Source organism: Podarcis bocagei, assembly GCF_964188305.1.
Source record: "Podarcis bocagei genome assembly, chromosome: 9".
Taxonomy (NCBI): domain Eukaryota; kingdom Metazoa; phylum Chordata; class Lepidosauria; order Squamata; family Lacertidae; genus Podarcis; species Podarcis bocagei.
In genome coordinates this window covers 17657053-17682544 of record NC_138134.1, presented here as the reverse complement: position 1 = coordinate 17682544, position 25492 = coordinate 17657053, and the positions used below count along the sequence as shown (strand labels likewise).

Genomic DNA, 25492 nt, shown 5'->3' with positions numbered 1-25492 from the left:
TCCACAAACAGCAAAAAGAACAGGAAGGCGTTTTATAAACTTTGCAACACTCATTTAATAAAGAGTCAAACAGTATTTTATATTGCCATACATAAGCAGCATCCACTCTGGGCGACATCAAATGAGACTCTACAGTTCTTCCGGAATGTAGTCAAATAAATTAAGTGCATAACTGTTATGCAAATGTATGCTGAGCTTTTAAAAAACCAATCATGGATGACAGATTGGCTAGGATTCCAAGAGCTTCACATCAGTCAACAATTTCAAGAAAAATTGCACATCCTATCTCTGATTTGTCATTCAAGTCATTCATGAAGAAAGAAATTGTCTTTTTGGTAATCAAAACTTCAGGTCAGTGATTTTGAAAGAGTGCAGCAGGGGTAGGTGGCAAGTGTGGCAGGAAGATTCAAGGACAATCAGACATTTAAACATTTCAGTGTAGTAAAGCATAGCTTTTTAATTTGCAGAATACTGATAGATATATTTTCCATATAAGAGCAAGAGCATCAAGTGATATCAAGGACAATCCTGGTTGTGATTCAGAATTGCCATTCAAACATGAGTGTTGGAAAAGACTCTGGGCAGCATGAGCAAAGTGTGACTCAGGAAAAAAAGTCTGATAACCACTGCTCTGGGCAATACATCATTGAGACAGGTAATTTTTTATTCTGCTTCCATTTGGAGGGATCAGTCATGGAAAACAGGACTCTTGCCTTTAGATAGCTAGCGGCTATAAAGCTAATGTTGTTCCCTCGATAATAACAAAGCAAAACCCAAACAAGCCAAAAGCAATCTGTAAAGGGGAGGAGCAGGTAATCAGAAATAAGCAATACAGACAGAAGAGATCATATTCTGTAGAACCAATGATTTTTGAAAGAACTCTATCTCAGAATATATAGGGCAACTGACTGAATAATTGTCTGATTTTCTTATAGTTTTTACACTGGTTAACAGTACATAATTATAGAAATATGCAGTGCTTTTTCCCCTAAAAAAATGTTTAGGGGTACTCTCATTTTCCTACTCATATTGAAATACTGTCCCTCAATGAGGCCAAACTTAATTCACAAAATGTTTAGGGATATGCGTACCCCCGCATCCTCACCCCAGAAAAAAACCACTGGAAATATGCATCTTGCAGAGCTGAATCCATTGTCTCTGCCACTGGCAGAACTACACCTACTGTTGTTTTGTTACAAGTTCAAGATTCAGATATATGATAGGCAGCCTGTGCTGTTTCAGGTTAGGCTACTGGCTTGTCTGCACTGGGGACGATACCACATCTTTGATGTGCTGTTTTTATTGCAGCTGATTCTGACAAGGCAGACCCTACATTTTATAATTATAATTATAATTATTTCTGGAGTACTTCCAGTAACTAGGCATTGTGAGTCAAAAAAGAGAAACAGATTTTGCTCTCATGCTTGCAACCAAAGAGATTAGGCATGCAAGGGATGGGGAGCAAAGATGGAGAACTAGGAGACACTGACCAGTTTGAGAATGTAAGAGAGTGAAGAGGCAACTTTTCAACATGCACACACCAACAGGAGTGAGGTGACTGAAAAGTTTAAAAAGTTCTAATGGAAACAAGCATGATAGATCAGGAAACTCGGGAGATCTGTATGAGTGGTGATCTTACAATCTTACAGTTGAATGCAAAGCCTTGTAACATAAAATCGGCGTCCATTACTGAGCGCTTTCTGCACTTCCATTTGTAGGGGACATTCCTTGTGTCAACAGGCACTACCAACTATTTTATTAAAACCAAATGCAATTTCATCAGGAAATTGGTTGAAGGAGAATTTGCCAAGGGAAGACATATTTCCCCTCAAAACATGAGCATGCATGACAGATGAAACATGCAAACATACTTTTCAAAATAGTGAAATTACAGTCACGTTTGTGCACTCTTAATTCATGGAAACAAGTGCTTTACACATATTATCCAATTAACTGTAGAAAGTATTGTTTGTGTAGAGATGAAAACAGGGACAGCTGTATCACTCTGGCTTGGGCTGCAGCTTATTCTTCTCTGGCTCAAAGAAATATTTTTCAATTGCACTGACCAGTTCATCCAGTTCTTTCTTCAGCTTTTCAAAGTCACTAAAAATAAGCCAAAAACAAAACCTGGGTTTCAATCTATTCAAATTCTCATTCACATTAAAAACAGTAGATTTATTCCCATGATATGCTAATAGGTAAAGTCCATTCTGAACTGTGGTGGTGACTGGGATAAAGCAAAGGGGAGGTAGTTTAAAATACACATTTGTAATACAATCTACTGAGGTTTTGTGGATATGACAATGAAATTTAGCTTACCCGACCCAAAACCGTGTTAAAGAAAGATTTGTGAAAACTGCTCAAACAGCTATTCTGTGAAAAAGTCTACAGTAGGAGAAATCCAAATTTAACAATGGTTTGCAACAGAAAAATAAATAAATCTAAACAATACCTGTTTCCAGGAGGTGCACAAAGCTCTGAGTAGTATTTGATTTTGGGTTCGGTCCCACTGGTTCGCATGGTAGCGACACATCCATTAGTAAACGTAAATGTTATCATTTGACTGCTTTTACTGGTAGGAAGCACCTAACACCACAAAAGGTAAATTTGTCACAATTGTGGCTATGACTGCATGAGACTCATATGCGCTAATGTGTAATGACTAATCATCAGCTTTCTAAGGGTGGAATTCGTGGGATAAAGAAAAAAACCTTCCCTGGACTCTTCCTTGTGAAAAATTGACAGTGGGGATTTCAAGAGATGTCTTTTTCTTGGGGGAGCAAAAATATAGGATTGGGCACTAGGATGCCAAATATGACACACACTATTCTAATTTACAGGTATCTGCAAATTATGCAGATCAAACCAGCAAGTCACCTGGGCAGCTTACAGTACCTCTATTAGGTTCGTACGATTCTTCCATCAGTCAAATGCACTGACTAAGGAACAGCATAGATTGACTAATTCTGCTAGGAATCTACACGCAGGATGAGGGGATTCAATACTATGTGCATGTTTGCATTTAGCCCCAGCATTGCTTACAAGGCAGTACACAAAACAGAGTACTTCAAAACTGTTTTTAATTTTTTTATCCTTATTAAGGGATGGGATTTGCCCTGCTTCCTGAGCTCTGTTTTCAGCTGCCAGTTCACTTTCTGAAGCCTTGTGTTCCACTAATTTCTGCCTTGGTCCTCAAACAAATATAGATGAGGGGAAGAGAAGAGGGATAGTTCCCTATGACAAGCAGAAGCACTTATCAGAACAGTGTGACGTTGAATTCCTCCCTTAGACTTTAGGATGTCATAGGACTCCCTCTGGCTACCCTCTGGAATGAAATCAATGACTTATTTCCAAATAAAGAAATTTAGACATCATTCAGGGAGCAACAGTCGCATAGAAATAAAAGAACAAAAAGTTCCAGCTACTTACAGCCTTTTTATCAGTCTCATTACTGTCATAGCCAGTAGTTAGATCCCGTACTCCAGACACTGCAAATCTCCCACAGGTCTTTGGATAAGTGTTCTTCCCATCATAATTTCTAAGCTTCTCAAATAGCTCCTTAATAATCTTCTGATCGTGACAGATAAAATAGGAAGCTTTAGTAACATGGTAGCCGTACCTTTGAAGACAAAATAGTTACCTGTAAGCTCCATGTACGTTGCATGTAGAAAATATATTAAGTATACTATGAAATGCTCATTGTAAACTCACTCATTGTAAATGTTTTTCAACTGCTGAGACAAAGTCAATTTCTTGGTTTCCAGAAAAGCAGACATCTCTGCAGTTATGACCGCAGCACTGACACCATCTTTATCCAAGACCACAGGGCTGCACATATATCCTGAAGACAAAGTTACAGACAGAACATCTTTAGCAGTAGCTATTTTGTCTAAATGTTCTTGACAGATGATGAAATGCAAAAGTTTGATAAAGTTTCCAGTCAGTTACAAATGTGATTCTATGAAATAAAGTAGTCCTATCACACAACACAAGATAACAGGCTCATATGCAAGGCAGTGTTGCTTTCATATCTGTACATCATCTGGTTTGTATTAGGTGCTCGGTTGTGACTAATATTATTAAACCTAAGCCCTAAACCCAAGCCCTAAACCTGGATCACAGACTGAAGGATCATTTCAAATGAATGACCCAAGTTAGAAAATGCATTTCGCTGCAATTTCAGAAGGGTTAGGTGCATTTTAGTACCAAGAGAAGGATAGCCCCAATTTTCATCTCAATCACGGGACTGATTTGCAAGTAATACTATATTAGGTGCCTCACCATAACAGTCCTTTCTGCCCACATGGCTGGGATAAGTTCTGTAGAATTTATTTTGCATATAATGCTAAGCCTTGTTCATATGTAACACAAACAAAGAATCCTGATTTAGCAGTGGCTAAACAATAAATACCTTATTGTTTGAGGTTGGTTTGTTTAGAAGGAGCCATTGCTAGTTTTAAACCAGGATTCCTGGTTCTCAGGTAAAATTTAGATAATAGCCATTGAAACAGAAAGCATATTCAGCAGAAGTTCTCCTGGTCATGAAGGATGGAAGTAGCAATGTGGGAGGGTGCAAAACAAATGCTTTGCTGGGGCTCACTGAGACTTGTCTATGTTAGCACTAAATGAGCAAACTAACCCATTTATTGACATGGACATGGAAACATTTTAAGACACACATTGGTAATATGCATGTCATCAGAAAGTATTGCCAGAAGCAAATCTGTTTTCAGTTAATTGCAGCATGGTATCCCAACCCTCAAGTACTATCATATATTTATTGATTATTGGGCATTATTATACTTAGGGAGGGAAATTGCTTAGTGGTGGTATTTTAAGTAAAGGGTAAAGGGACCCCTGACCATTAGGTCCAGTCGTGGCTGACTCTGGGGTTGCAGCGCTCATCTCGCTTTATTGGCCAAGAGTTCTGGCGTACAGCCAGCACGACTAAGCCACTTCTGGCGAACCAGAGCAGCGAACGGAAACGCCGTTTACCTTCCCGCCTGAGTGGTCCCTATTTATCTACTTGCACTTTTGACGTGCTTTCAAACTGCTAGGTTGGCAGGAACAGGGACCGAGCAACTGGAGCTTACCCCGTTGTGGGGATTTGAACCGCCGACCTTACGATCGGCAAGCCCTAGGCTCTGTGGTTTAACCCACAGTGTTATGCTGAAATAAGCAGCCCCATTTTAAAGCCAAAGCTTAGAAACAGTTAGCATCTGAACATTATCTTCCTGAGCTATCAGTAGGCAAGCATTTTCTCCTACTCTCATCAGCATAAATGCAGACAGTATGCACCTCATTGTACAGTGGTACCTTGGTTCTCAAACATCAAAAACCCAGAAGTAAGTGTTCCAGTTTTCAAACACTTTTTGGAAGCTGAATGTCCGATGTAGCTGTTGGCTACTGTTTCCAGGGCGCCTGCACCAATCAGAAGCTACGCCTTGGTTTTTGAACATTTTGGAAGTCAAACGGACTTCCGGAACGGATGAAGTTTGGCGCTTTCGTTTTTGCTATGTATTTTGCATGTTTTTGAGGCTTTTCCGGTTAATTTGTTTTTGTGACTGGGTGGTACCCAGTTCAGCTACTGATTGATTGATTGATTCTGTGACTGCAGAAGTGGATAAAAGCCTGCCATCCAAACAATGACTATCATCAGTGCGGGTAAGATTTTTTTTCATTTTCATTTTTATCATCTACAATACTGTCTTATTTATTTTATAGTATAGTACATTGTTTATTGCTTTCATTTTAGAAGTCTGGAATGGATTAATCCATTTTGCATTACTTTCTATGGGAAAGCGCGCCTTGGTTTTGGGACGCTTTGGTTTTGGAACAGACTTCTGGAACGGATTAAGTTTGAGAACCAAGATACCACTGTACTACAGGTGATCAGTTCTCAAGACCAGAAAAAAACAAAAAAAAACCCACAAGAGTACATGGTACATTAAACAGATGCCTATCTCTGTAAAATATTTCAGTCTAAACCACTCTGCGTTATGGAATACTTATTACCAATCGCTTCTTCAAAGGCAAATAAGACCGTTTTTCCCTGGTCCATGAGCTGCTTGGCTCGGTTTCCCATCCACTTGAATCCTGTTAAGGTTTCCTGTGCAGAACAAGATTTCAGTCAGAACACTGTCTACAGGAAAATGAAATATGCTTCTCTCCTGCCCCCAAACGGCTTACTTCAAAGTGAAATCCTTCCTTGAGTGCGATTGCTCTTAAGATTTTGGAGGACACTGTGCTCGAAAGCATGTATACATCTTTGATGGCAGCGGGTTCCTGATTCTGCTTTTTCCAGCAAGTGAAGATCCACCAGCCCAAAAGAGCTCCTGATTCATTGCCAGAAAACACCTTCCATTCTCCACTGAGGGACAGAACAAGTTTAGATGGTTAGAGAGACAGTAGCTCGACAGCTTAACATAAAGAAATGATAGGAACTACAGTAAAGAAATTGTGCTGAGGTTGCAGTTCCAAAACCAAAGGGATATACCGTATTTTTCCGTGTATAAGACTAGGTTTCCCTCCTAAAAAATAATGTCCGAAATTAGGGGGCGTCATACACAGATAGTGGCTCCCCCTATTTTCTTAAATCTGAGTTCCCCAAAATAGGGGGCGTCTTATACATGGGGGTGCCTAATAGACGGAAAAATACGGTAGATACAGAGTGTGCACTTTTATTTGTCATGTCATTCTACTCAATATTGATCCAGAGTAGATTCCGATGTATAGTTAGCAGAATAACAACTTAAACATGTTGCAGGATTCCCAAAAAATAGACCAGAGGCAATTATATTTCATCCAGGAGAGCTTCACTGCTGCTGAAGCCAGATGAGCATAATGGTCACAAATTCAATACATTCGGGAATGGCACCGTCTATAAGAAATCCAATGGCAGCAGACTTAACTGAAACTTACAATAACTTACAACAGGGGTGTCAAACTCAAATTCATCGGGGGCCACATCAACAGTTTGGTCACCCTCAAAGGGCCGGTTGTATCTGTAGGACTTTATCAAAGTTATTTTTCCTTAGGCACTGGTGTGTGTTGTCTTGAACCTATACACTATTTAATATACCTATTCCAGTACGATTTTAAATAAGAATAGAAGAAGAAATAATAATGATTTTTTAAAAAGATGACGAGATGGGCTTCCAGGCAGACTGGAGCTCCAACGGGGAGGAGACAGGAGCCTGTCCCAACAGAGCAGAGCAGAAGCAAATGTTGCCTCCCCCCACCCTGCCGCCGCACTCAGGAGTCGGAGGATACGGAGCTGCAGTTTGGGCAGCAGCAGTTTCTTCCTTGCAAGGGAGCCCCAGCGGCACCGCGAGCGCAGGTGGCCAGGATGTCCTGCTGGGGCCCCGAGCTGCTGCAGTTGCTCCCGGGGAGGGGGCTATCTGCCAAGTCCTCCGGCCCGGAGAAAGCCGATGTGTTGGCGTGGGGAGGGGGGCGGTGTTTCGTAGCCAGGCTCCCGCAGCCAAGTTGCTGGCAGGCTCCCACTTTGCTCCAGCCGCCCAGATGCTGGCGCGGTCCTCTTCGGGGTGGGAGGCGCCCCTGCTTTGCGGTGTGGCACACCGCCCGCCCGCCTCCCTCTACCCCACTCTGCGCAGCTGAACCGGCAGCAGCTTCGCCTCTTCCAGCCCAGCGGGGGCGCGCCGCCTGCGGCAAGACCTGCGCTGGGTCCCCGCTCTCCACTCGCCTCTGCCGTTCCCTTCCCCGCCTGCCGGCCTGCTACTTATCCACCAGGGCGACCCCCAGCCAGCCCCTGGCCCCGCCGCCCGCGCCCCCAGCCATCTCCTCGCCAGCTGCAGCGCCGCAGTGGCCTCTTCTTGCGGCCCGAGCGAGTGAGCGAGCGGCGTCCCAAGCGTGGCTCTCGCTCCCTGCCCTCGCTGCCAGCCTCCGCGGCTCCCTCGCGCTCCAAAAGTTGCCGCGCGTGCAACCCGCCCCCTCAAGCAGCCGCGCCTGGGAGGCTTCGAGGGGCGGAGGCAGCCGGCTCCGAGCTCGGCTTCGCGGGACCGCCTCCTCCGCAGCGAGCCCCGGACTGGACCGAGTGAGCAGAAAGCCTCTTTGCCCGGCCCGCGAGGCAGGCGAAAGTTGTGGGACCGGCCGGTATGCAGCGCCGACGGGGCGCTTCGGTTGGAGCCCTGTCTGCAAGCAGGCAGAGAAGGCTGTTTGCGTGGGTCACTTTTTAGAAAGGCAGAGAGCCTCCGCCGGAGTGCGGACCCTAAAATCTGGGTCGGGACCAGTAAAAAGGATGAGAAGCTCGCTTCCTCGCCCTTGATGCCACGGGCCACATGACGAGGTCTGGCGGGCCGGATTTGGCCCGCGGGCCTTGTGTTTGACACCCGTGACTTACAATAAGTCTAAACCTTAATACTAAGCATACTATGTGCAGAACACCACACCAGAAGGAAAAGAGATAGAAAGAGAAAGTGAAACTCAGGCTCCTTCTGGCCCTACTTTTATAGTCAGCATGACCTTGACAGGAAGAGATAAGAGAACCAGTTTAAAGCCAGCTGTACTCCGCTTCTCTAAAGGAATAACCCAAATATCAGGAATCTTCTGATTGCTTCTTTCACACAGAGAAGCTTCTTGAATTAATTAGAATGGGGAAGATCTCTACACATCAGATCAATACTTTCTGAACTACGAAATGCAAATTGACATGTTTTTCCACAAATATTGGGTGTGTAAGTATTTTTTAAAAGAAATTGATTTAAGATACATTTTTTATTATTATTCTCAAGAGCATGTACTGCCAACACTTTTGACAGTAGTCAAAAGAAAAACAAGGCAAGAGATAATATACATTTACATAAATAGCTCTTGGGCATTTTCGACAATTGAATTGTTGTTAAACACTGAAATCACCAAAGCAAGCAACCATACCTTTCTTGTTTCTCTGCAACAGCAAGTCGATCAGCATCTGGGTCATTGGCTAAAATAATCCGAGCTCCTTCTTTTTCGGCCAAGGCAAAAGACAGTGTCTAAAAAAGAACAGGAAAGTGAAGAGCCCCAAAGCAATAACATTTTAAAAAGAAAAGAAATATATTCAATGCATTTTATGCCAATAATAATACAAGAGGCCTATTTGCTGACAGAGATGGGAAAGTTTGGCTCAAACCCTGAAACTACCGTATTTTTCGCTCTACTGGATGCACCGGACCATAGGAGGGGGAGAACAGGAATTTTTTTTTTCTTGTTCTCCCCCTCTAAGTCAAGGTGCGTTCTGTGTGTTCAAGGTGCGTTCACCCGAAGCCTCCGGAGACCAGCGGAAGTTCCCGCTGGGCTCTGGAGGCTTTGGGTTCCTTTCGACCTGCTCTTTAGGGCTGGCGGGGGGGGGAGCGCCGCCAAGCTCCCAAGGCTTACGCATATCTGCCCGAAGCCCAGGGAGCGCTGCACAGCACGCCCCAGGCTTCGGGATGCAGGCTGCTATCCGCAAGCCTTGGGAGCCCGGCGGGCACTCCCGCCGAGCTCCCAAGGCTTGCGGATAGCTTCCTGAAGCCTGGAGAGCGAGAGGAGTCGGTGTGCACTGACCCCTCTCGCTCTCCAGGCTTCAGCGAAAGCCTGCATTCGCTCCATAGGACACACACACATTTCCCCTTCATTTTTGGAGGGGAAAAGGTGCGTCCTATAGAGCGAAAAATACGGTACATGCCAAAGAAAGAGACAATTTGGTGCTGATTCACACATTATTTTAATTGCACCTCTTGCAGAAAAAAGGAACACATCAAATTTTTGATTCCATGAAAGTAACATGTAGTTGTCCTCAGGATACAGCAAGGAGAGAGAAGAGGAAGAAAAAAAGATGTTTGATGGCTTTTTCAAAAGATGTAAGTACATGTCTTTAAAAAAAGAATATGCATTTAGAAGATTTATAGGTTATCAGGAAAGGTTTGAAGTGGCGCAAAAGAAAGGTAGAAGGAAGAATTTTGACTAAATTGTGTTTTACCAGTACGCCTTTCCCCTCCTCAGGGTTTGGATATTTTACTGTTGGAAATTCTGGATCAGGCTCCTTCTGTTCAGGAACAGCAAATGGAGGGCTAAAGTCAAACGCCTTAAAGGCTGACTGCACAAACTCATGGCCTACACCGTGCACAGAAGTGTGGACAAATTTCAGCTTTGTCTCCTTGTTTATATTCCTGAAATTAAGTACATCAATGACATTACATTGGCATGAGCTTGTTTACCGCTAATAACAAAGAAATGCACTGTACTGTACTGTATCCTCTTTCACTAAAACTTGTTGTTTTTTTTAAAAAAGCCGCTTACGAGTTGCCCGATTCTCAACTCCAGGCCACACAACTGATGTAAGCAGACTGTGTATTCAAGCAATGTTGCGAAGATGTTCCTGCATGCACACACAGTTGCAAAGCGGTTACAACGTGTGTGCAACTCCTTCTGTGTATCTCCTCTCTGCTGGGACTGCTATAGTACCTGCTTAGATGTCTTATGGGATAAGGCAGGGAATAAAGAACGGTAACGGATGAACAAAGGGAAACACACAGATCTGAAGTTTGGGACATTCCTGTCCTGAATGCCTTTCCTTAGCGGCTGAGAAAGGAAAAATGGACTCGCCATAAGTTGCCTTCCTTTCAAGGGTCAAGCAGGAATTGTCTATCTACGTTAGGCCATCAGCCGAGATTTTAATAACATGAACTCCTTTTACCAGCTGCCACCTCACCATTTGACACTCCTACTCATTTTTAAGGGATTGTCGCTTGCTAGAGATAATTAAGACAACCTTTCGTCTTTTCTTCCCTACACCCCTCATCAGTCCCTGTGGAGATGGCAATACCGAATCAGTGACGCATGTCCTTCTGGCTTGCACTGTTTATAAAGACTTGAGGAATGAGGTTATCACCCCTCTTTTATCATCCATTTTGCGTCACCCAGCCACTGTCATACTGTCCTTTCGCTTGGCAAATCAATATGAGTAGGTGACAGCAAAGGCTGCAAGGTTTTTAGCTGGGGAAATCAGAATAAGATCCACTATTTGACTATTGATTCAAAACCCTAAAATGTATTTTATATAATTGACTTTTTATTTCTATTCTTTGTATATCGTATTGTTGTTTTATTGCTATGGCCGATGCAAATAAAGATTCTTTCTTTCTTTCTTTGATCCTACATCCCTCATCAGAAGTTTGTCCCACCTTTATACCAATGGACAAAAGAAATTCCCATTTCTGTATGTGGAAACCTACTTGCAACTTACTTTCAATTTTAATCCTGTTCCACTAAAATTAAATAACATAGATTTATCCCCAAGAAGTAAGAAAAGCATTCCCTCATAGTTTACCTGTGAAAGCAGTGCTTCTGTATGTCCTTAAAGTAGTCCTTGTTAATAGATGCGTAAGGATCGTGGAGTAGGGGACTTTTATCAATCAAGCTGCCATCCCAAGCTTGAGGCCACGGCTCTAGGTTTTCTTCAATAGCCTGAGCAATTCCTTTATCATGAGGTGAAATTATCTGAGCACCGTTTTCCCAATAAACCTAAGTAACACAGAGAATATATGCAGATTATCTGTTAATGGAAGCTTCATTATGATGTATCTACCGTATTTTTTGCTCTGTAAGACGCACTCTTCCCCTCCTAAAAAGGGGAAATGTGTGTGCATCTTATGGAGCGAATGCCTTCATCCCGCTGCCTTGCGGAGGCTTCGCGGGCTACCCCAGAAGCCAGAACAGCGAGAGGGAGCGCTGCGCAGTGTTCCCTCTCGCTGTTCTAGCTTCTGCCTTAGTGGCGCAAAGCCTGCGGAGGCTTCGCGCGGCTATCCCTGGCTTTTGTGGGAGGTGGGGGAAGGGACAGAGCGCACAGCTCTGTCCCTTCCCCCACCTCCCAGAAAAGCCCCCAAGAGCCGCGCTCCCTTTAGAGAGTGCACGGCTCTTGCGGGAGGTGGAGGGGAATGCTTTCGCTGAAGCCAGGAGGGCAAGAGGGATCGGTGCGCACCGATCCCGCTTGCTCTCCTGGCTTCAAGGATAGCCCCGCAAAGCCTCCTCAGCGAAGAGGGAGGAGCGCTCCCTCTTCGCTCAGGAGGCTTTGTATTGCTTTCTTATTTCTTTTTTTCAACCCCTAAAAACTAGGTGCGTCTTATGGTCCGGTGTGTGTAATAGAGCGAAAAATACGGTACTTAGTAGCTGAAAGTACCAGGTGTTGCCCTGGAATTCTAAGAAACTAAAAAGCATAGAGATGTATAAACAGATACAGTGGTATCTCGGGTTAAGTACTTAATTCGTTCCGAAAGTCCGTACTTAACCTGAAACTGTTCTTAACCTGAAGCACCACTTTAGCCTACAGGGCCTCCCGCTGCCGCCGCGCCACCGCCACACGATTTGAGTTCTCATCCTGAAGCCAAGTTCTTAACCAGAAGCACTATTTCTGGGTTAGCGGAGTCTGTAACCTGAAGCGTATGTAACCCAAGGTACCACTGTAGTTAGTTTTAGGGCTGTGGAGCAGCCGTGCACCATGGAGCTGGTTTGTGGGGTGGCGGGTCTGAATGTGGCAGAAGCGGTGGCAGAAATCGAGCAAGCAATGACCATGAAGTAGGAGCAGATGACATTGTTGGTGGTGGCAACTGAGACAGCTGGGCCCTGAACTATAGGAAACTGGGACATACTGGGGACAAAAATGTGTGAGGGGAGGGCGGATGGAGAATGAGGAGGCCAGTCAAGTCAAGTACAGCAGCTCAGCACATGCAGTAGAACTGCAGTCAAGCTGGGTACAGGGTCTGTTTTGCCAGCTTTTCCTTCCCACAAGGAATGTATTGGTGAAGAAGTAGTAGTAGAAGAAGAAGAAGAAGAAGAGTTTGGATTTGATATCCCGCCTTTCACTCCCTTTAAGGAGTCTCAAAGCGGCTAACATTCTCCTTTCCCTTCCTCCCCCACAACAAACACTCTGTGAGGTGAGTGGGGCTGAGAGACTTCAAAGAAGTGTGACTGGCCCAAGGTCACCCAGCAGCTGCATGTGGAGGAGCAGAGACGCGAACCCGGTTCCCCAGATTATGAGACTACCGCTCTTAACCACTACACCACACCGGCTCTCAAGTACCCAACAGACTAAACCCTCCTCCTCTCTGCAATGTCTCCTTCTCTTGCCCCACCCTCCTGGCTGTACAGGATTTTTTAAAAATCCTAAATGAAACATGATCTCCACCTCTAAATTGTTTCAGGCCAGATCCAGGTGTACTGGAAAAAGAAGAGGAGGAGGAGAATACCTTGTATCCATTGTCTTCTTTTGGGTTATGAGATGCGGTAACCATAATTCCAGCAGAAAGTTTCAGGTGAGTCACTGCATAAGGCTGTGGAAAATAAGCAAATAAAGTAATCTTAAAATGGAAGAAGACTGCCTGGAGCAACTGCCCTGTTTCCTTCACAGTTTTTAGAAAATATTTTTTCCTCTCTCCCACATTCTAAGAATCTCAGTACAGTATACATGAAGCTATAAAGTTCAGTCCAGAAAAAGCTATCTCTTCCAATTTTCCCCACGTGTCCCGGTCACCAGTTATCAAACAGCCTGCTACTACAGTCTCCCTGAATTTGGAGCACTTTTTAGAATTTCAGTGAAATAGTGAAAGTCTTGTTCTACTTAAACTGATCTTTGTTTATGTGATACATCGGAATTACATTTTAACTTCAACACTGTGAAAGAGGGACGGGTGAAAGGCAACAATTTGTCCAGAAACATGCAGTGCACTTCTTGGCTGAATGGAGACTTGAATCAATGTCTTTCTGGACCAAGCACAGAATGCCTACTGCTACATTACACGGAAGTATCCAGATGGATTAGCAACATGCATACCTTTGGTATAAAGAATGCATGATTTTTAAATTTCTCCTGCATAACACCAATTCAATCAAGATGCTATAGAATGACCATCAGGAATGGCACTCCAATAAAAGATGCTTCCTATTTGGCCTGTTCTATCAACAACAGCAAGTATAGGCAGAGACCTTCATCTCAGCCCACATCACAGGTAAGTTCTGTGTCATAATCTGCAGAAAACTGGAAGGTCTCCAAAGCACAGAGAAAGCAATGAGCAGAAGAACCAATTGCAGATGGTAGATGGCTGTCTTAAAATTAATCAGAGTTGATTTTTTTTAAAGAACTAACGATCGCATAACTAGTTTTAGTTTGACCTCATCTCATGGCAAAAACAGTTGTACCTTGGTTCTCAAACAACTTAGTTTTGGCTCCCGAATGCCGCAAACCTAGAAGTGACTGTTCTGGTTTGCGAATTATTTTTGGAAGCTGAACATCCAGCAGGGCTTCCGATTGGCTGCAGGAAGCCATGCTTTGGTTTCCGAACATTTTGGAAGTCAAACAGACTTCCAGAACGGATTCCATTTGACTTCCAAGGTACAACTGTGTGTGTGTGTGTGTGTGTAAAACACCACAATAAATTATATTTATCTACTGACCCTTCTAACAATGTATAAGTAGCGTAACTGGGGTGCAGGGAGGCTAATAACCTACCACAAAAGGAGTCGGTGTGATGTTGGAGAAAAGGTACACAGGAATGCCTTGACTGATAAATGCTGTCGCAGCAAGCCTTGCAAATCTATTGGCGAGAAAAATAATAATTTGAAAACAAGGAAGGAATCCTCTTGCAAAACTCAAGGAAGTACTGCACTGAACCTAGGTGCCATTTAGTTTATATTCATGCATTACGTTTGCCAGCACCCACTCTGCAAACAGCATGCATTTAGCAATCTACGAAGGACGGTAGCACGGCCATGTTCTCCATCACAAGGACATGAATCGGGTGACCTACATATGATAAGTTTCTTCCCAGTGTTTTTCATGGGCTATAAAATGCATCTAAAGGTGAAAGGTAAAGATACCTGACTGTTAGGTCCAGTCGTGGACGACTCTGGGGTTGCGCGCTCATCTCACTCTATAGGCCGAGGGAGCCGCCGTTTGTCCGCAGACAGCTTCCGTGTCATGTGGCCAGCATGACTAAGCCGCTTCTGGCGAACCAGAGCAGCGCACGGAAACGCCGTTTAGCTTCCCGCCAGAGCGGTACCTATTTATCTACTTGCACTTTGACGTGCTTTCGAACTGCTAGGTTGGCAGGAGCTGGGACCGAGCAATGGGAGCTCACCCCGTTTCAGGGATTCGAACTGCCGACCTTCTGATCGGCAAGTCCTAGGCTCTGTGGTTTAACCCACAGCGCCACCCGCGTCCCTTAAAATGCATCTAGTATGGAGAGGAAGTCTCTGAGCATGACAGAAAAAGTATGATGTTAACATATGAAGCAGGCCAAGCCCCGGCAATTAAAGCCAACCAATCTGGTTGTATAGCCAGGGCTTTAAAAAGTTAAGTACCACTATAGGTTGTTCCAAAAGGAAACCAAGGGTTCACCCCCTAGTCGCCAGGCAAGCACTGCTTTTTCTCCACAACATAATGAAATAAAGGAGGGATCTCTGGCAGCCAGGGGGCAGCAGAGTACAGCAGAGCAGTTTGTAGAACAAACACTTTCTGAGTTTTCAATACACTTCTTACCAATAATGATATTGTGTATGTATGTATTTCATAAAATTTATATGCTGCTTGATTGAGGGTTTTTGCTACAATGCAGTTTACAAAAAGATATAAAACAATAAAATCACCACTAAAAAACAACTGCAAATTAAAACATAAAGGAAGTTAAAACAACCACAACAGAATAGTCTAAGACAAGTTCCCATAAATCTTACATACTCTTAAGTGTCCTTACTTGGGAGATATATCCCAATAAAAAAGACCTCACTCCTTAGCAAGCGTGCCTCAAATTACAGCCTTAATTCCTTTCATTTTATTATTCTTTGTCCCAATTACCTAAAGAAGAAAGATACTCGACTGGAGCTGCCAGACCCATTCAATTTTTAATATTTTTATTGTTTTAATAGTGATATTTTTAGGAAAGGTGGGATTAAAAAAATCCATCCATCAATCAATCAATCAATCTTATCAGCTCATTGTGGCACAGACTTTCCCTTAAGTTTAAGACAAGAAAGGAGTTCATTCTTAGTGGGTCCCTTCTCCATCTATGGCAAAACAAGCATGTCATCAACAAATCATCGCAGCAGTTGCTAAGTATACCTTTTGCTGCTACCGCCACTTGAAGGATGAGCGCGAGCATCGTAGCCAATCACAACGCCTCTTTTCTTCAGGTCACTGAAGCTCTTTTCGAGGTACCTACAGAATCCCTAGAAATGAAAGCATACAAAGTGCCAGCAGTTTTGAAAGTCCGTCATATAACCTTGCACATCTTCTACAGAACAGAGGAAGAGGAAGCTATTGCTTGCAAAGTGAAGAAGTTACGGCGTCTTGAAATAAATATATTACAGGGCTCATGATGAAGCATCTTGCCTTGAGGGCAGGAGAGTGGAGGCAGAAACAACTTGGTGAGCTTTCACCTTCCACCCATGTTCCAAAAAATATGTCCCCTCTCCCCCGCAAGTGGCGGAGGGCTTTTAAAGCATCATCTTGGGGACAAAAATCTAAGAATGAAAAGTGGTACCTGAAAGACGAACCAACATGCAAATCCCCTTTTCTACAAAGCATACCTTTTCCCAAAAAGAAATACTGTTAACAGGGAAGAGGCTTTTGATCAGGTAAGATAAAGAGATTGAAAACCTCAGGTCATACGTAAGGAAATACCTACTACGGTAACTTTGAGGATTGCATTTTACCAACCTAATCCCAGTATCTACTGCCTCTGCAAATAAGGTGCTTACAGTATGGTGTGATGGATTAGGGTGGCCAATGCAATGTTATAAACTGGGTGGATAAAAATCAATTTTTTAAAAAACAAAACCACACACAAAAATATTGGATTTTTAAAATTTAAATTGGATTTTTAAAATAAAGCCCTTTTGGAGGAAAAATCTTTCTAAAGATAGTTTTCTATTTAAGTTACATTATAGTCCAAAGGCTATTTATCAGGAAATAAAGATTTGTTTTAAGTTTTTTATGTGTGCTAAAACTTAGTCTAAGTTTTTTTTAAAAAAATCATTTAACCACATCAGTTAACAAACATGAATACATATGCTATAATGTTATTGTTTAGTTAAATAAATTGTTTAAACTGTTATTAAGGAAATGATCATTTTTCTCCTTCCAATAAAGTACAGCAGAAAAGTTGTCCAAGTATAAACAGCTAACTTATTAAACCTCACAATAATTTCATAATTATCTGTCTACATATTTCTAATAGCATAACCACATCAGTAATTTTTGATATAACTGTAAAAACTACTCTGAGAATATATTATTCCAAAAATGAAACCTTCATCTGGTTGTAAATATTAAGATTATACCAGCGAGATTGAGTCTTTCTGTAAAAAAACGATTTAAATCAAGTCTTACTGACTAGTGATTTAAATCAAGTCTTACCGACTACTGATTTAAATCAAGTCTTACTGACTACTGATTTAAATCGTGATTTAAATCGATTTGATTTAAATCAAATCCACCCTGGCTATAAGCCATGATTTTGTGCAAGCACTGCAGAGTTATTCTTTTCATACTCCACATATGTGGCGATGTAAATGACCGTGGTGCAAGTTATGTGCTCTCTTATATACACAACACGAAAGGGGAATTGTGTTCTTATTACAGAATCCTGAATGAGCAGCTGAGCAATACTTGTCTGTGCTAATCAGGTGATTTTTTTGGAGGGGGAGCGGGATGTTGATTTTAGTCTGCTGTGAGGCTGCACTTAAGTTGGAAAGGATTGCCCCATGCTGGCTCCCAGTTGCTGCAAAATTGACTCTAAGATAGCAGTGCCATCTTTTTGTATGCATGATAAACATGAAACACTTGCACCATCAGTGCCCATGTGAAGACCACCTGGTGGAAACCCTTACACATATGGTTCTGAATTGTAAACTATATGCTGATCTCCGTCAGCAATTTCTAGATCAACTCTGTATCCCAAATAGAAACCAGAGTTGGAGGTCCTACATTTTCTATTACTGGGAAATGACCAGGAGCTCACCAAGTTAGTGGCTAAATATCTCTATTTGGTTTTTTGTCGTCGAAATACACTGCAGATGTCTGATTTCCCCGGAGACCTAGAAATGTGACGATAGACTGCTCTGCCTCCCTTCTTTTAGCAAATGTTTTGTGCCACTGGGGAAGTGGTAATTCTATATTGATTTGTTTTGGATGTTTGTATGTGATGCCAATAAAAGGTTTGATGATGATGATGATGATGATGACTGCATGTAAATTGCTGCCATGTTTGTTGAATGGTTTTCTGGTCATCTGAGAAGAGCAACACACCTGGGCTGTGGGACTTTGCCTGTCTGTGGCACAAATAATGCAAACAGCTTGTGCAATCTCCCAATTAGTGCTCCACCTGGATATTTATTCAGGTCGATTAAGTGATCTGCTATCTTACAATCCTTGTAGCAATGTGGCAATTGCATATGTCTTGCAACATGCTGATTGTATTTTTCTGCGCCTACGCTTCAACACATATCTCACTAACATTCAATCCAGACTTTATGTTATTTCAAAAATTTATAAGCCACCTTCAGGAAAAACCCTCCCAAATCGGAAGAATTAGCCTCCAAATATTGGAGAAACTATTTCTAAAAGCTCATTTTAATCTTGCAAACTGAACAGGTGTTCCAGTGGAAAAAGATGACCATTTTGAGATGCTGTTTAATTTCTCTAAAGCTTTGGTGGGATTTTTTTTTAAAAAAAACAGCCAATCATTACAAATAGTTGCAGAGACATTAATGGTATGCTTACCCATTAAAGAAAAGCATGATTAAGCCACTGAAATGGTTTCAATTATTTGACTCTCTACATATTATAATTATTACAAGCTTTGGGTACAAACCAGAGAAAGTTTGATGGGCTTGACTTACTGATAATGAGAGAGGCACTCAACTTTCTATCAATTACAACCATTCTTTGAAAAACAGGCAAACAGTACTTTAAACCTGATACCTGAGTAGTTTGAATAATAGTCAAATCATTCATCCGAGATGTTCCTGTTCCCATAGGTGCTCGGAGCCCGGCAGTCCCAAACTCCATCCGTGAACCAAAACATTTTCGGAGTTCTTCTGTACTCTGATTTGCAAGCAGATACTTTACATTGTCTCTGGTTTTAGAATTCTGTAAAGAAAAAAGATTTCACCAGGGTTTAATTTTGAGCCCAGAATTTAGGGCACCTTTTATGGAAAACCAATTTTGCCAATTTTTTTGAGGGAAGCAAGTCTTATAATGGAAAGAGTGTAACTGCAAGACTTTCATATCACAATACAGACATATTGCTCCACATGTTATTATGGCATTTACAAAGTGCCTTGTATGTCCAGCACTTGCCTAACAACTAAACAACTAGAGAAGCAATACAGGAAAGGAGTCATGTGCTCAAACCTGTTGCTGAGTTAGGCAACTCACTTCACATTAGTATTTACAGTACCGGGCTGAAACATTCAGACAATACAGAGCCTGTTTGCCAAAATCCAGCTGGTTTTTTTGTTTTGTTTTAAAGAGGGGGATACAAACCACAAGAAGATTCGTTGTCACTAATTGTTCCTCAAGACCAGAATCACACAGCAATTATCTTATAGGAAGCCACATGGAACATATTAGAGCTCTTGAAATATTAGGAATCTTCACATTTGGCCTTCTGAATGTAAAGATTATAGCTGAGCATGAAGACGACTGCAGCTTCAAAGAAAGTTGGCCCCAAGACTTTTTGCTGGAAATATTCTACAGTAAAAATCTGAACCATTCTGTTCTTCAGCCCCCCAAAAAGGCTCCTAGACCAGCTCACAAGCATCAACCATAAGACAGTCTTTGCCCTCTGGCTTCCAATCCAAAAGGCACAATGGAAAGGGGAGTGTTTTGTTTGCTTTTTTTGCTTTGTAAAGCCACCTTGGAAGGATTTGCATCCTGGTAGGAGGAATAAATATAACTGAAATGCATGCATGCATAAATCAATACAGTAGCTAAAACTCGGATTATTCCACATATTGCTGGGCAAAGAGGTTCTTAATAACAATGATACTTACAGCCTGATCTAACACTCACTCACTCTCCTACTTAGCAGTCAGTTGAAATGCTTTGGGCATCCAGAGCACTTCACTCAGGAAGAATCTCCTACCACATGATTTGCCATGGATTGTCAGTGGCTCCATCTGCAATATACATTTAAGGCAGGATCACATCACTTTATAAGCAGCCCTGGCTTTCCTCAAAGTATTCTGGGAAGTGTAGTTTGCTAAGGGTGCTGTTAGGAGACCCCTACTGCCCTCTCGCAGCCACAGTTCCCAGAGTGCCCTGGGAAGGAGTGTTAAACCACTCTGAAAATTGAAGCTCCCTGAAGCTCTCCTAACAATTCTCAGCATCTTTAACTAACTACACTTCCCAGGATGCTCTGGGGGAAGCCCACGACGGTTTACAGCGGTAGGATACTGCTCTAAGTGTGAACTGAAGCACCTGCTAACAGCACCAAGCTTGGCATTCACTATAATCAGGGTCTTTTCAGCAGCGGACCCACTGTCCTTCCACAAGAAGCTCATTAAACCTTGAATCTTGCTTTCGTCTACATTCAGACCATGGCTCTCTGTGCCACAAAACATATTCCTATTCCTTTTTAGACTGCTACTTTTGGCATTAAAATTTTGTAAAATAAACAGATCACCTGCTGTCATATCCAGGTTCAGCTTTGAGGTTGAATTTGAACTAAGTCTCGCCCTTTTATCACTAAACTACAAATTGCACAGAGGCATATTAAACACATGGAAATGCAGTAAACCCATTGAAGGCAATAGGAGTGCAACCAGTCGCTTCTTGTCTCAGGAATAATAGGGATGGAAGTAGGGCAGTACTGTAGCTCTTTTTGTTGGTCAATGAGAAAGCAGATGCTGCTACCATTATTATTGCCGTTTATTAAATTCATAGGTTGCTTTTTTTTACCAAAGTAACTCCAAGGGATTTGCAGTAAAAACAAGCAAGCAAACAGATACATTAAAACTGGGGATAAAGAAAACAAAAAGTCTAGGAGGTAGTTCTATTTTTTAAAAGCTGCATTAAAACATTCCACCCACTCCCAGAAAACACGGGTAATTAAAAGCCTGGCCAAAAATAAAGAAATTATGCTGATGACTGATTCCTAAAGATATGTAATGATGGTGCCAAGCATGCCATAAGATGGAGCCACCAGTGAAAAGGTCCGTTCTTGTGTTGCCTGCCACCTTTCAGGCATCCTGTGGATTCTGGTTTAAATCAGGATTAACATTACCATATTTGTAATGCATAACAAAGTCCAGAAATTACGAAACCTATGAACCTGAACTTGCCCAAATGTTTCTAGCACACTGTTCACCCAAGGATTGAGGTATCTGTATGCGTAATAGCTTGCTAAGGTGAATCCACGTTTTGTAACAGTAAATATAGTACTCTGCTGCTTATCAGGAGGGTGATCATAGTTGAACTTTACTTTAGGTTTTGTAACCATCTTCTGATATTTAGCCAAGGTTACATTCCTCAAGCCACTTTCTCAACAGTAGGCCAATGCAAAGTACTATTTCAGAAGCAACAGGGTCTGGTGATTGGTGTATAACTGCCTCTGAATGTGGGGGTTTTTATGCTTAAAACTGCTTTCAGTACATATAAATATTATACAAATTTGGAATGGGATTGCTCAACAAATATTATGATCCAAAACTCATAACACAACCAGTTTCTTTCTTTCAATGTACTGTACCCACCAACTTTAACCACCTAGAGGATCAAAAATAAATCACTGAATAATGTCTGGAATTTTAAGATAACGTAAACTGTTACAAAGCAGAATTGTAAGAAATGTACTGCAAGGTATTTCAACTATCTGGGGAAACAAAAGCTATTTATGTAAGACAGGAAGGGAATACAAAGTTTAAATAAATACATATATAGCTAAAAATCTCTCCGAAGTAAAGCAAAAACAAAAAAACTGGAATAAGAAATTAAACAGCCACTGAAATTGTGCCACCCTATTGAAATACAAGAAATGCTGAATGATTCTGCTACTAACACACAAAAAGCCTCTAGTCTAGTTCTAAAATTTAATTTCGATACCCAAGTCACATGTTTTTGTGGAGTACAGTACGTACTGTAACCCATTCAAAAATAGAACATTGACATAATAAGAGGATTTGGGCAGTGAATGTTGGGTCACTATCACCTTTGTCTTCATTGCTGATACACTGGGCATTGGTAGAAAGGAAACACAGTGTTCATAAGGGTAAATGCTTGAAGGCACTATGGTTAGCAATGTTTAAATCATGTTCTATTTAGTAGGTGAGTAGCCAAAAGCCATCCAGCCTCTGCTTAAAACCCTCCGAGGAAGGAGAGTCCACACCCTCCTGAGGGAGTCTGTTCCACTATGGAACAGCCCTTAGATTTCAGATTAAAACTGCAGAATGGAAGGAAAGGACAGCCTTTTTCTGCCTCCCCATTTCCAGCCACTCTCTGAGAACTGGAGAAGGAACCCTCATAAGAATATTAGGGGGACGGGCAGGGGAAGCATGGCTTTGTTTTTTGCAGTCTTCAGATGAGGTCTAGACCATGTGAAAAATGAACATAATATTTAAGCTGCAGTTCATTCATTTTCAGCTTTGTATTCTTGTTACAAAAAAGTGCGCCTAGACTTTGTTGTGCCCATAACCTAGGCTTAAGGTGCCATTATCTCCTAGCTTTCATATCTGTTTCTAACACTGACTAAATGACCCTTGGGGTCTCTTCCAGTTCTACCGTTCTATGCTCTCTTACTGGAAATCCTGCTCCTGTGGCTTCCGGTTGCCTTAATGGCACAGCTCCCACGACAGCGGAGACCACTGGAGAAGCAATAAACAAAGATGAAAGAGGGTAATTATCTTTGTAAACTCCCCCCAGGGCCCAGGGGGAGTGAGCTACACTCGCGGATAGTCTTGGTACCTGGCTTTCGCTCCTACATGGATGTGAGAGGCAGGGAGACGCTTGGGTGAAAAGCAATTCACCTCTTGGTAACCCTCCAATGCCGCCATTAAGAGCTGCGGTACTTCTGTTCATGAAAGGATTCATTAGGATTAATGCAGAGACACATGTTGGTAATGATGGGACAAGACTAAGGACTGCTGAACTGAAACAGTTACAAGGTCGTACAGATTTAAATTGGAAAGATGACTCCATCTGAGCCAAAAAAGACGGTATGTGTTTGTGGGGGGAGCCAATCACTTCATTATGAATCCTTTGTTACATAAATGACTCAGTAACCCCCCGCCCTCCCCCCCAAGAATGCCTGGGAATGCTAAAAGTTTTGTTCTTTAAAGCAAATGAAGGAGATGGGAGCACAGATATATATCATAATGACAAACGGGACTGTGTGAGAAAAAAATAATGTTTGGAATAATTATAAAAAGGGGTTGGAGCCTCTGCGGAGTTAATTATTTTACTTGCCCCCTCATTGAGGGGAGGAAGGACTGGACTTTGAAGACTTGCCGGGGCATCAGATCAATCTTCTACAAATAATTATAATTAATTGTTTCAACTGGACGTGGAGGCGAGAACTTGGAGGCCTGCCAGGGCTTTGGCAGGAGTTTGGGTGACTCCTTGTTTGAAATTGAAAGTGTAATTTTACAACTGCATCAGAAGAGTTGGGAACAAAGAGAGAGACCTCTCCAGAGTAACTCCGAGGCAACAAAGGAGATTAGGAATAATTAATATGGACATAATATTTGATAAAGAAATAACTGATGGAAATTAAAACCTCACACAGGAAGAAGAAAGGAGAACTATATTACAAATTACTGTATGTGTTAATGCGAATTGAAGTTAATCATTGTAGCTGTGGTATAAGGGATTTTATCAAGAATGGATTGTATTTGGTTTGAGCAATAGTCTGGAGGCAGAATGAAAGGGAATCAGACTCTGAAGTATAGCACGTGGGAAGCCATACAGAATTTATAATTGACTATGTAATCGATTTTTAAGATTTTTAAGCATCTTAAAAAGCAGAGACATCACCTTGGCAACAAAGGTCTGTATAGTTAAAGCTATGGTTTTCCCCGTAGTGATGTATGGAAGTGAGAGCTGGACCATAAAGAAGGCTGATCACCGAAGAATTGATGCTTTTGAATTATGGTGCTGGAGGAGACTCTTGAGAGTCCTATGGACTGCAAGAAGATCAAACCTATCCATTCTGAAGGAAATCAGCCCTGAGTGCTCACTGGAAGGACAGATCCTGAAGCTGAGGCTCCAATACTTTGGCCACCTCATGAGAAGAGAAGACTCCCTGGAAAAGACCCTGATGTTGGGAAAGATGGAGGGCACAAGGAGAAGGGGACGACAGAGGACGGGATGGTTGGATAGTGTTACCAGCATGAGTTTGACTAAACTGCGGGAGGCAGTGGAAGACAAGAGTGCCTGGTGTGCTCTGGTCCATGGGGTCACGAAGAGTCGGACACGACTAAACAAAACAACAAAACAACAAAATGTAACTGATTTGTATATGAATTGGTATTGTTATTTGGTATTAATATAATTTGGTGCATATTGGATTTTTGGAATTTAAAATTAATAAAAATCATTATTATTACAGTATTTTTAAAAAAGAAGAAGAGTTTGGATTTGATATCCCGCTTTATCACTACCCGAAGGAGTCTCAAAGTGGCTAACATTCTCCTTTCCCTTCCTCCCCCACAACAAACACTTTGTGAGGTGAGTGGGGCTGAGAGACTTCAGAGAAGTGTGACTGGCCCAAGGTCACCCAGCAGCTGCATGTGGAGGAGCGGAGACGCGAACCCGGTTCCCCAGATTACGAGACTATTGCTCTTAACCACTACACCACACTGGCTCAAGGAAATCCTGTTCCTGCTGTCACCGACTCCCTAGCCAGCCCCCACAGGACTAAATGCACAATAATAATGCTAATAGCCACCCTTCTTGGGTAAGGAATGGCCAGGCAGCTTACGCAACATGCTTCTGAAAAGCTCCCCCGAGGTCCCCCAGAGACGTTGCCTATGGCTACTTGCACATTCATTACTGCAGCGCTGGATGACCACAGGGGTTCCCTTCCAACTCCACCTTCCTCTGATTCTAACACGCCCCATTCGTTCCTGCACTGCAGGGGGTTGGGCTGGATGACCCCGAGGGTTCCCTTCCAACCCCACCATTCTGTGATTCGAACGCGCCGCCTTCATTCCCGCAGAGCGAGGGGGTTGGGCTGGATGACCCCGCGGTGTCCCTTCCCCACTCGGCAGTTCTCTCATCTCCGACAGGCGCCCACTATATGAGCTCCTGGGCGGCCTCCCTCTTCCCCACACGCCCGGCTCCTTCCTCCCCTCCTTCTCCCGCACCTTGTCCCACAGCAGCCAGTCGGAAGCCGCTAACTGGATCCGCTGGTCTTCCAAGCCCTCCGCCATCGTCGCCATTCTTTCCCCTCAGCGCCGCCGCTCCGTCCCCCCAGAATCGCCTCAGCAGCCTCTTCCCCGGTTCCGGAGGCGCAGCAACGCGCCCAAG

At 42.7% G+C, this 25492-nt stretch overlaps 1 protein-coding gene across 1 annotated transcript; it reads right to left on the bottom strand.

Moving 5' to 3' along the window:
• Positions 1-30: 30 nt before the first annotated feature.
• PGM2 (phosphoglucomutase 2) lies at positions 31-25492 on the bottom strand. Its single transcript, XM_081207735.1, has 14 exons — positions 25330-25492; positions 18950-19117; positions 16088-16194; positions 14480-14564; positions 13221-13304; positions 11306-11499; positions 9956-10145; positions 8893-8990; positions 6190-6370; positions 6016-6109; positions 3712-3841; positions 3430-3619; positions 2453-2586; positions 31-2103 (listed from the first exon to the last, which is right to left on the bottom strand). Exons 1-14 carry the CDS (start codon positions 25402-25404, stop codon positions 2001-2003), a joined length of 1833 nt encoding a protein of 610 aa, XP_081063861.1. The 5' UTR covers positions 25405-25492; the 3' UTR covers positions 31-2000.